Source organism: Telmatherina bonti, assembly GCF_933228915.1.
Source record: "Telmatherina bonti genome assembly, chromosome: 5".
In the NCBI taxonomy this organism is placed as follows: Eukaryota; Metazoa; Chordata; class Actinopteri; order Atheriniformes; family Telmatherinidae; genus Telmatherina; species Telmatherina bonti.
In genome coordinates, this window is record NC_136623.1 from 6,442,115 (window position 1) to 6,454,846 (window position 12,732).

Below are 12,732 nucleotides of genomic sequence, written 5' to 3' on the forward strand. Positions count from 1 at the left end.
ACTGGTCATGTGGCTCTTACGGCATACCACAGCAACACAGAGCAAACATGTCCAGAAACACGCCGTCTCCTCTGGACCACAGCAACACAGAGCAAACATGTCCAGAAACACGCCGTCTCCTCTGGACCACAGCAACACAGAGCAAACATGTCCAGAAACACGCCGTCTCCTCTGGACCACAGCTCGCTGCAGCAACAGAGCGAACATGTCCAGGTTTCAGTCAGCAGCTAGCAGATGATCCGCTAACAGCTAGCATGCAATCTGCTTCATAAGCTGGTTTCCAGCATGATAACATGTTAGACAGCCAACCAGCAGGCTGGATCACAGTAAAACCGCAAAGGACGCTGCAGAGATGGAGGCTGTGGAACTAGGATGGAGGGATGGAGGAAGAGGAGGAGGAAGAAGAGGGAGGGGGGTAAATTAGTATCGATCCAATTCATCAGACAATATCTTATCATTTCTGATTCTCTGTATGTTCATGCTTCGGACGGAACCGGTGCGGTTCATCCCACGGGATTCGGTTAATAAGAGCTAAAAAACCCCGCTGCACGAGGGCTAAAAGCCCGCTGCACCGGCCGGCACGCGCTCATCACCCCACCGGGAAATTCTCGCTGGATTCCACTTACTCGAACATGTCATGAGGTGTTCCAGGTCCTGCTGATGTCCTGCGGGAAAACAGGCAGCTTTCCACCGGGAACCACGCAGCTTTCCACCGGGAAACACGCAGCTTTCCACCGGGAAACACGCAGCTTGCGGCGGATAAAGCGCGCTGTGCTGCGGGGGAAGCGAGCCTGGAGGATCCGGGGGCAGACGGCCGCTCCTGTAGCCGGGTCTCCTGCACTCAAACCCGGATTAAAAATGGAAACATGGTCGACCGTCCCGCGGTCGGAGGTTAAATTCCCATCGCAGCCGAACTGCTCCTTCCACCTCGGACACGCCGATGCCGTGTGTGCAGAATGCAGGAGCGGGCTGCCGTCTCTGCAGCCATCCCTAATCCCTTTGCTAAGGAGAGGAGGAGGAGGAGGAGGAGGAGACTCCAGCAGATGAATGAGGCCTTGCTTTTCTCTTCTGATCTCGTGCAGATTAAAATGAGCATCATCAGTTCAGCAGACATGCTGCTTGTTCTACTGAGCTGCAGAAGAGAACCAGAGAAACACAACCTGCAGCAAACAGAGAGGTCATGTCCACCTGGCCCCCCCAGTCTGCGTCCACCTGGCCGGGGTCCAGAGCCCCCCCAGTCTGCGTCCACCTCCCAGGATTAGAGTCCACATGGTAATCCATGCTGGCCTGGCCTGGGTGTAATCTGCAGCCGTGTCGGCGGCGAGCAGTCGCTGCAACGCAGGATGTGAGGACATAAATGTGGCTTTGCTGCAGTTTTCAGAGCGAGCAAGAAGCAGATGAACTTCCTGAACAAGAAGGAACCTTCAGAGTTGAGAAAAGTCCCACAATGCATCAGTCTGTAGCAGCTCCTGCCACTCTGCTCTGAATCAGATATAAAACCTGCACACCGTCCCAGACGGCGTGGAGCAGCAGGTGTAGCTCATCGCTAACGGCGAGCTGCGAGGCGAACACGCAGATGGAGACAGACCAGAAGACGAGAAACGTCTTCCATATTCCTGAAAGTAAAAACTTTTATTTTTAATATTTATTCCACGATAAACCTGAATCACTCCTGACGGCAGCAAACGCCGCCTGTTCTCCACAACAAGGTGGTTTCCTGCTTTTCAGCACAAAGACTGGAGACGTGGTGGAACAAGGCAGAGACCAGAACCAGGACCTGAACAGGTCTGATCCTGGCCAGAACCAGGACCTGAACGGGTCTGGCGGATGTTGTCCAGCTCCGAGTGATAAAACAGAAATAAATGATGTCTGTGAGGGACCGGTGAGCTGAATGAATGAATGAAACAAAGAGGGACTAATTGGAACCATCTGGACTGAGAAGATCTCTGGAAGTTTTTCAGGAAGTCTGCAGAACTGTTCCTTAAAGAAAAGAATGAAGATTTATCTTGTGAAAAAGTGAATCTATCAAGCTATTTTTAGCCTAATGCCTTCATCATCATCATCATCATCCTCCTCCTCTTCATTATCATCTGGTCATAAATCCATCCGGATCGTTCCGTCTGCTTATGATGCTGCACGCAGCCAAACAATGTAAGTGGGTCAATAAAACAACGTGTGAACAAGGAGGACAAGGACACAGCTGTTCCTGTGAAACACCCTCTGCTTGCCCTCTGCAGCCGTGCACACCGCCTCGTCTGATTGGACTCACATGACATCATCAGACCCAGAGCCCGCTCCCATTGGCTGGCGGTGATGTCATCATTCAGAGGAAGGATAAAGGGCTGACAAGCCCCGCCTCCAGCCCCCGTCTTCCCCAGCAGTGTCTCGCTGTCTTTGTTTACAGTTTACATAACGGAGCTGCTTGTTGAAGACTTCCCGTGTCCTTCAGTCTCACACTGACCTCATAAAAGTGGCGGTTACGTCAGCAGACGGCGCGCTGCCTTATCAACCACAAATCACCTCCATTATCAGGACTTTGACAGCATGACCTGTCCTCTTTAGGGTTAATAGGAGTCCCCGCTGCGTCCTGGTGGAGCTCTGAGTAAAAGTTGCCTGAGCTCTGTGAGGTGGGAGGATTTGTTCTCCACACTTCAGATCTGCTCCCGGTGCAGCTGACTGCACGCGGCGGGCTGAGCGGGTCGACCGGCGCAGCTGACTGCACGCGGCGGGCTGAGCGGGTCGACCGGCGCAGCTGACTGCACGCGGCGGGCTGAGCGGGTCGACCGGTGCAGCTGACTGCACCGGGCTGAGCGGGTCGATTGGTGCAGCGGTCTAGCAGCTCAGCCCTGTGACTCTTCTTTCATCATGACTTTCTAACTGTTGCACACTAACCTGCAGCCATCCCAGTCAGAGTCTCTGCTCAGCAGGCTCCGCAGGGACCAGCGAGACCGCCGGCTCGGCGAGGGACTTCGAGACCAGGAGCGAGGTGGCGGCAGGAGGCGGTCATGCGAGGGGCTGTCCCGACCTTGTCCGACTCCTTCCTTTAGAGAGGCTACGGAGGGCGAGGGGCTTCGCTGGCGAACCGTTGCAACAATGTGAGGCATCTTAGCGGGGCAGCCTCGCTCCTCTCTGGTCTGCTTCTTGGTTCGGGTCCGGCTGCGGTGGGACCGGGTCATGCGGCCAGAGCAGGACTGTCTGGGGCTGGGGGAGCGTGACCAGGACTCTGTGTCGGAGGACGGCGGCAGGACGGTCAGCGTTGGGACGGGGATGGGCCGGGTCAGAGAGAAACCCTCCGGTACAGCAGAGGACGTGGTCATCTTAAGTGTTCTCAGAGCGACAACAGTGCCGTCCAGAGAAGGTTTACAGCAGATTCTCACAGAGACGTTGCCGTGTTGGCTCACAAAGGGAAATTACAAAAAGCAAAAAGAACACTCCCTTCAGGGACACCATACTTCCTGTGAGGTAAAAAAAAACTTTCCCCACAAGCTGATCCGAACAGCAAACCGATGCAGCAGGAAGTCTCGTGTCCTTGTTATCGTCTAAAACGTCCCGTCATGCCGTCCTCCTGCAGCCGCCTGCCGCTCTCAGCCCGTCAGCCGACTTCAGGCTGGAATGTTTCATCTCAGAGCTGGAGATCCAGAAACGAATAGACCTGCAGGAAGCTACCTGGGGGATGACAAGAGCAGAGACTCAACCCGACCCGTCTTCGATCCCGACTGACAGTTCTGGGAATACGAGATATCGTGTGACAACAACAAGGCTGATCGATGGGGTTCATTTGTGGTGGAGGAGGCTGGATGTTATGAAGTCTTTCAAGGCAGAGACTTTGTTTTAGAATCCTGATCAAATCTCCCTTTAAGTAACACAGAAACAGACTAAACCAAGCGAACATCGAGGTGATGTTGCATCCAGGTGCAGCCATGCTATCAGCTCATCTTGTGGAAAAGTTGAGTTCATCTGTTTCTGCAGGACTGTGAAGATCCGGACTGGATCATGGCAACGCCTTGGTTCTGTGGCGGATCTGCTTGCATGAACCCCTTTCAGACAGATGGACGTACACCCGACTGTACAGTCCTCTCAGTCGCTGCGTTTCCATGACTGGAATCACTAAATATCCTGGCGAAAAGCTGCTGATAGGAACACATTTAGAAAAACCCTCTAACCTCCATCCTTCACAGCAAACAGCACCGAAATGCAGAGTTTTACAAAGAATTAGGAGGAAATGAGCTTCGAAAAGCCCCAAAAAGGGGCGGGGCTTGGGACACTGCAATGTTTTGATTGGTTGAAAAGTCTAACTTGTTCTACTGCGACCCGACAGAAACAAAGCAGGAAAGGATGTTTGGTTTTAGGTTTATGGTAAAAGAACTGGTCACCTGACCCCCGAACTGCGTCAGGGAACACATTGTCCACTTAAGCGATATACTTCTTGATGGACACGACTGAAAAACTACATTATAAAGGCGTAAAAACTGGGGGTGTGTTGATATGTTATTGTCCCGATTCGATTCTGTGTTTTGGGTGCCAATTCAATTTAAATGGCGATTCTAACAATTCTTAGATATTGCTGATTTTTGCAGACTAAAACTAAAACAAAAAAAATATACAAAACTTCTGGTCATCATTTTTCTTAATTTTAATTCAGACAAAAACAACACCGCAGCCAGACCGTCGTTCTGCTGCTGTAACGCCCAAGAAAACAAATAAAAAGATCAATGAAAACAATAAAAATGACATTTTATCATGGAGTTTTTGTATTGTTTTTTTTTTTTTTGTTTAAACTGTGAAGCAAAAAAAATCCTGAAATTCGATTTTTTTTTTTTTTTTAAAAATCCGATTTCCCATCCCAAGTAAAAATGCCGATTGAGAGGTTATTCTAAACGTAGCAGCAGGTTTTGATTGCGATGTTTATGTTTTATGTAGGGCTGGGCAATCAATCAATTTAATAGATTAATTCGAATTTGCTGTTTATGAAGATTTATTTTTATGAAAATCAGAATTTTTTTTGCCCCGCCAGCACCTTCATGCCTTCCGTACCTTTTAGTGACGTTAGCGCACTCCCGCTGGTTTCCCACAGAAACGCATCAACACAACATTATGGCAGCTAGCAACGATTAACAAGTGCACCCTCTGCGTGCGTTTCCATTACATTTCCATTTGTTGCAAAATACAAAATAAAAACTATATTTGTAAGTTTTGACAAACAATTGTGTTTCCATTGAACAATGTTTAGCACATTAGCATCATGTGTCGTAAAATCTCGTTTCTCTCGTGAGATTTTACAAAAATTGCGGTTTATGCAATGTGGGAAAGTAGCATTATTTTAGGGTTTTCTGCTTGCTGCGGAGAACTTGCTTCAAATTTTCGAAGCTTTTCTTCCTCACTTTCTTATCTAAAACTCTGTTTATTCCACACCGCGCCATCTTTACCGGGAATTAACTAGTCATGACCCCCACGTCACGTCTGGGGACATGTAAATGCAAAAAAGTGTTTCCATTACAATTTTGAAATAGATTTCGATATCGAAATGTCTCAAAAAACCACCTCTTGAGATCGTAAAAACTTTTTAGTAATATTTGAGACTTTTTTTTTTTTTTTTAAAAATATAGGTGTTTCCATTAGCGGGTCTTTATGGCGATATTTAGATTTTGCGCAGTTCTAGTTGTCATGGAAACGCAGGGTTTTCAGTGTGGGAGGGGGGATTGTCCCATGCCACAGGGGTCTGAAGCCAGATGCAGCTGACAGGCTAGTCTTTCTTGCCAAAAATGTGAAAATTAAACACAAAAAAAAAAAAACTGCAAGAATGTAATAATACATGTATTTTAGAAACATAGCTTTAATTGACATTCAGGAATTTAAAAAAAAAAAAAAAAAGTATTTTGAACCAAAGAGGTCAATATTCTCAAAGCACTTAAGTGTAAAGAAACATTCATTTTTATTACCTCATGCCAATGTGGGAAATTGTTTTGATTATTTAATGTCAAAATACTCTAAAAGGAATCACTAATTTTCTTCCAAGAGGCACTTTTATTTTTTTTTTTTTTATTTTAGAAGAAAGTTACACAAGTGAAGTGAGGCTTATTCTTAAATGTATGATCAAAAGTTAAAAACTATCTCACAGTGGAAACTCACGAAGCGCGAACATGTTGTTTCTTATAATGTTTACAGTGGCAGCGTCTGCATCTCTTTTTTTTTTTTTTTACAATCTCGTTTAACAGCTTGTTTAGTTGCCCTTTAAATTCAGGTAAACTCCTAGGCTGACTCAATATTTTTCAGCCATATTCGCCCAGCACTAGTTTTACGTGATTCTGGGGGCGACGGAAACGCAGCCGTTTCTGATGTCTTTCCTCCTGGAAACTGTGCAGACACACAACTCTCCGCTTTAGTAAATAAGCAACAACACAACGTGACTCTTCATCTCGGGTTGCATTTAACTGGTTTCCAAACTGCTTATCCAGCATTTGGTACGACAGAAAAAACACACAACCTGACAACAGACAGAAAAAACACACAACCTGACAACAGACAGAAAAAACACACAACAGCTACACACCCTGCAGAAACACAACTCTTACACACAATAATCAGACGTAATTACTACAATCAGCTCCTGATCTTCAACCACACACACACATGCACTCTCCAGCAGGGGTTGCGTGTGTGTGTGTTACTCCATTGTTTGCCTTTAAAGCAGGGAAAGGGCTCGAGCCCGTCTGACACTGTTTGATATGATCTGTTTGAACAAGAACAATCTTGGCACAGACTTGTTTGTTGAGGGTAATCCACCATAAATCCACAGCCAGACCTCGCTGCACAGGTTGATGTTTCACAGGAAAGCAGGCAGGCTGCGCGTCAAGCAGATGCAGGAGGAGAGAAGTTCAAAGAAAAACACAAAAACTTTCCCCTAAAGTTTCATCTCCTACCTCCCATTGGACGAGTTTCCAACGTTTCTATTATCCTGTTCGGCCTCGAAAACCAGCCGCGCGACGGAGCGCGAGGTGATGTTAAAATCCACTTTTTCACAGGAACACATCAACATTGTCAGGCGGAGAGAGGCTAGCAGCCGTTAGCTGCTAACAGTTAGCCGTTAGCAGCTAGCACGCTAACGTCTGCCACCCGGGTCTCCGCAGCTCACAAAAACATTACCAGCGGAGAAAGTGCGACCCTAACTTCTTCCATTTTCACTTTTAACGCCCCATTTAAAAACACAGACATGAAACTTAATTTAAGGATGAAAACCAGAGTTAGCGTTGCATTAAAAGTCCAGCTAACTGGGTTTAAAGGGGCAGACAAATGCGCTTTTTGTGAAAAGTGGAACCAAGTCAGTTAGTCGGCGGGTTGATTTAATTTACGGAGGGGGGGGGGTGTATGATAATTCTACCTGATAACAAAATATATATAACTCGTTTTATTTAACTGAAACACAAAAACAAATAAATTATAGGGTATAAAACAATACTGTAAGGATAAAAGTTAATTAGCTCACGAGAAGATACAAACAGAATCAATCATAATAAAACCATCACCCCTCCAGTAAACTTTGTGGTACAGCCCTGAGAAAATAACTGTGCTGAAGATGTGGCGGAGGAAGAGGAGCGTTTATATCACACAGAATCCACCACAAACAGGTACCAATCGGTTCCTGATCCTTTTAAATCTCAAAAGACACAGTTAAAACTGTGTATGCCGCATTTTCCAGGATGAATAAAGACGAAAACGCTCCGGGTTTCCTGAAGGAGAACCGACTTTCTATCATATTCCCATAAATTCCCAGCGACAGACTGTCTAAGCTCAGCCTGAGACCAAAATACAGAGGAAAAAATGCACAATAATTAAGATCTGGAAGAATTTCTGAGTTTATTTAAAGGGAGATTTGTGAGCAAGAATTAATTGATTTGTATGAATGAATTGAAAGCTTTGGGCCCTCTGGTGGCAGTGAGAGTGGGTGCAATCGTTTCAGCCTGATCCCTGACCTCACTCCAACCCCGGTAGAAACACACTGTCAGCACTGTGGAAATACGTTCCTGATGTTCATTCAGCTCATAAAAGATAAAACAAGTCATAAACACAAGATAAACCATTTCACTCAACAGCTGAGCATCATAGCTTTATAAATCAGACCCAGCATACCTGGTTTATACTTGCTTTGAATTTTAAACGGGTTTTTACAGCTTATTTTGATAAGTTCTTATTTCCTGCTAATCAGCAGCAGTAACATGAAAGCTCTTTCCATCACTGCAGATTATTTTGCATATTTAAAGCTGTGCAGGTACACTCACCAGCCAGTTTATCATGTTCACCTGTTCAACTGCTTGTTCATGCAAATATCTAATCAGACCATCACATGGCGGCTGGTTTCCAGGGAAGGTCTGAGGAGAAAATCCAGCTGTTATGTCAGAGGTCAGCGGAGGATGGACAGACTGGTTGGAGATGTGGTGGAACGGGAGGTTCTCATCACGATGAGGTGGAACGGGAGGTTCTCATCACGATGAGGTGGAACGGGAGGTTCTCATCACGATGAGGTGGAACGGGAGGTTCTCATCACGATGAGGTGGAACGGGAGGTTCTCATCACGATGAGGTGGAACGAGAGATTCTCATCACGATGAGGTGGAACGGGAGATTCTCATCACGATGAGGTGGAACGGGAGGTTCTCATCACGATGAGGTGGAACGAGAGGTTCTCATCACGATGAGGTGGAACGAGAGGTTCTCATCACGATGAGGTGGAACGGGAGATTCTCATCACGATGAGGTGGAACGAGAGGTTCTCATCACGATGAGGTGGAACGAGAGGTTCTCATCATGATGAGGTGGAACGGGAGATTTCCATGGTGATGTGGTGGAACGGGAGATTCTCATCACGATGAGGTGGAACGGGAGATTCTCATCACGATGAGGTGGAACGGGAGATTCTCATCACGATGAGGTGGAACGGGAGATTCTCATCACGATGAGGTGGAACGGGAGATTCTCATCATGATGAGGTGGAACGGGAGATTCTCATCATGATGAGGTGGAACGGGAGATTCTCATCATGAGGTGGAACGAGAGATTCTCATGGTGATGAGGTGGAACGGGAGATTCTCATCATGATGAGGTGGAACGGGAGATTTCCATGGTGATGTGGTGGAACGGGAGATTCTCATTATGATGAGGTGGAACGGGAGATTCTCATCATGATGTGGTGGAACGGGAGATTTCCATGGTGATGAGGTGGAACGGGAGATTCTCATCATGATGAGGTGGAACGGGAGATTCTCATCACGATGAGGTGGAACGGGAGGTTCTCATCACGATGAGGTGGAACGGGAGGTTCTCATCAGGATGAGGTGGAACGGGAGATTCTCATCATGATGAGGTGGAACGGGAGATTCTCATCATGATGAGGTGGAACGGGAGATTTCCATGGTGATGAGGTGGAACGGGAGATTCTCATCATGATGAGGTGGAACGGGAGATTCTCATGGTGATGAGGTGGAACGGGAGGTTCTCATCACGATGAGGTGGAACGGGAGGTTCTCATCACGATGAGGTGGAACGGGAGGTTCTCATCACGATGAGGTGGAACGGGAGGTTCTCATCACGATGAGGTGGAACGGGAGGTTCTCATCACGATGAGGTGGAGAGGGAGATTCTCATGGTGATGAGGTGGAACGGGAGATTCTCATGGTGATGAGGTGGAACGGGAGATTCTCATTGTGATGAGGTGGAACGGGAGATTCTCATGGTGATGAGGTGGAACGGGAGATTCTCATGGTGATGAGGTGGAACGGGAGATTCTCATGGTGATGAGGTGGAACGGGAGGTTCTCATCACGATGAGGTGGAACGGGAGATTCTCATCACAATGAGGTGGAACGAGAGATTCTCATCACAATGAGGTGGAACGAGAGATTCTCATCACAATGAGGTGGAACGGGAGATTCTCATCACGATGAGGTGGAACGGGAGATTCTCATGGTGATGAGGTGGAACGGGAGATTCTCATGGTGATGAGGTGGAACGGGAGATTCTCATGGTGATGAGGTGGAACGGGAGATTCTCATGGTGATGAGGTGGAACGGGAGATTCTCATCATGATAATGTGGAACGGGAGGTTCTCATGGTGATGAGGTGGAACGGGAGATTCTCATCATGATGAGGTGGAACGGGAGGTTCTCATCATGCATGTGCAGCAACTGTGTGATGCTTCATGTCAACATGGAGCAAAAGATCTGAGGAATGTTTCTACTTTTTGAATCTATGACACCAAGAATGAAGGCAGTTTTGAAAGAAAAAGGGGTCCAAGCTGGTACGAGGAGGTGGACCTGATAAAGTGTCTGGTGAGGATCACAGAAGTTTAAATGATCAGGATTTGATCTGGAAAGAAATTGACCACAAACATAAATGTCCAGCTGTTGATTGAAGCAGCTTCAAGTCTTACCTTTGATTTCTTTCTACATATTTCTGGAGCGACAATCCTGTTTTACAGAGTTTCCTTTCTGTTTGACTGTTTTCTGCGTAAAGGATTGTTAGAAATGATGTGAAAAGTTCCAGATAGTTCTGTGAAAGAGCGCCTCACCTCCTCCTGGCTGCAGCAGCATCACTTCATTCGTTCTGATGGACTGATACCAGCAGCAGATCAGATGTCTTCTCCTATGAACACCAAGCCGAGACGATGACAGGTCACCTTGTCTGGACATGAAGATGAAAATCATACTTTAATTTCTGTCAGATATGTGTGAATTCTACCCGTCGAGGCTCTTTGAGGTTTTATTTTGTGATTATTGTGCAGGATGTATTTTAGTTCAGCTTTTACATATTTTTTTAATAAATCCTCAAAGTGTATATTTGGTCGGATCAGTTTTCTTCATCATTTCGGACGTTCTTCCAGAAGCTCTCTGTTCTCATCCAGGAACGGTTCTCCCATCCTTGAAGGACTTTTAAAAACTCTTCTTCAGATGTTTCTACCTTTAGTTCTGTTCTCTCTCGAGATGATCCGACACAGCTTCTGGATCGCAGGTCCGGGTTCTGGGGAAGATCCGTCCCTCCATCAGACTTATTTCCACTGATCTTCAGTCCAGTTCTTGGGTCATATGACCTCCGTTTTTTTCTAGCAGCCAGGTTTCCATGGAGACCACTTCTGATGAGTCTTCGGCCAACAGTAGATGGATCAGCTGAAGGTTCAGATGCATCTCCCAGGTCCTGGTTCAGGTCTCTGCTGGGGTTCAGATCCGGACTCTTCCTCTTTGCCCCCTACGTGTCCAGTTTCTGCCTCCTTGCTGACATGCAGAGTTTCCAGCGAACACCCTGCTTCCTGCCTGTCAGACTGTCTGGTCTCAGCAGGTTCTGGACTCATCATTTCAGCAGAAAAATGTTTTTCGTATCAATAAACTGGAAAACCTGCAGAACGTTGGCATAAATCATCTGTTCTCCGTGGATGTCATAACAGTCCTGTTGGATCCTGCAGAAAGCTGCAGATCTGAGACCAGAATGAAGTGGAAAACAATAGATTTCTGCTTTTAATCAGCCTTTAAAGCAACTTTATGAGGAGAATATCTGTTGAGTTTTTAGCCGTTTGAGTCAAAGATGAATCTGCATCTGAACGTTTTAGTTGATTCCAAATGGATGTTTGACACATCAACTAAAGCTGACAAATTCACATCCTGATGAAGACAGTTTTCACATTTCTCAGCACATTCAGCTACTTTCTCTAAAACGAGCCATTTTTCTTTTACCTGGATCAGCAGCCGCTTCCTTTCAGATCAATCTGACCACGGTGACTTGCAGTTTAAAGGTTTCCGCCGGCTGCTGAAGTGCGTCGCGTCCTCCCGGCTCTCCCGCGGCCGCCTCCGGTCGCAGCTCCGTCTAACATGTGCATCCTGGGAAACCAGCCTCTCGCCTCTGGCCTGCAGGGAGTTGTGCAGCCCAGCGTCTCTGCCTGCTCGATCCCACCGATGGAAACTCGATCTGTGCTAAAAATAAGAGCAACACCACCAGAGTGGTGAGAGAGGATGTGTGTCACCTGCTCTGTTTGTGCGTGTTGGGTCCCGCATGTATGCAAGGTTGATTACATATCAACATTTCCTTGAAACCTGGGGGGTTTCTGCGTCTGGGTGAGGTACATGTCATCATCACTCTGGTTTTTATTGTCATTTGTGTGTTGACACAAGGTTGAAGGGGCAGGGACCCTTATGAGGAGCTCAGTTTGTCACCTGGCTGCGTCACATGACCACATCCGTGACCTCCAAAGCACACAAACACACAAACGCACAAATGCAGCCAACACTACGGAACATTTCTGAAAAATATTTATACGACTTCTTTAATTCGACCCCACACGCTGCCAGACATTCACCCTGCCCACACGAACCGTCACGGTGTTTTGTCAGCAAGCACGTGGAGACCTTCAGCCAGAGTGGGCTCGTCTTCTCTGCCCTTGTTTTCCTGACTGTCCGACCTTTATATCAACGCAGATAAGAACTAATGAGGAGATCTCATCACTTTATTAGTCTGATTTAAAAGGTTGTTATTCGTGACGTTACTCTAAAGAGCATCCATGACAGGCTGAGTCTTCGAAACGCAAAGACAGAAGGATGATGTGTTGTTTTTCTAATAAAAGCAGGAGACAGTGGCCAAACTGCTAAAATTCCACTGAAAGACTCAAGGTTTTCATTGTTTATCCGTCTGCAGTCACAATATTATAAAACTGTTCACCCATTCTGGAGGAAATTTCATCCAGAACTACCATCAAT

The 12,732-nt window shown here is 46.7% G+C and overlaps 1 protein-coding gene across 2 annotated transcripts in view; it reads right to left on the reverse strand.

The window, feature by feature from the left end:
- Window positions 1–11,850, reverse strand: part of gramd1a (GRAM domain containing 1A) — a 46,764-nt gene extending 34,914 nt beyond the window's left edge. Inside the window, exons 1-3 of one of the 2 annotated variants that reach the window (XM_079240376.1) lie at window positions 11,716–11,850; window positions 10,560–10,672; window positions 2,893–3,666 (exon numbers count right to left, since the gene is read on the reverse strand). In XM_079240376.1, the coding sequence (XP_079096502.1) occupies window positions 2,893–3,317 (425 nt within the window). In that variant the 5' untranslated portion in view covers window positions 3,318–3,666; window positions 10,560–10,672; window positions 11,716–11,850. Of the gene's footprint in view, window positions 1–2,892; window positions 3,667–6,920; window positions 7,160–10,559; window positions 10,673–11,715 lie in introns of those variants that run through there. The other variant, XM_079240377.1, reaches the window with a different exon arrangement.
- Window positions 11,851–12,732: the final 882 nt, after the last annotated feature.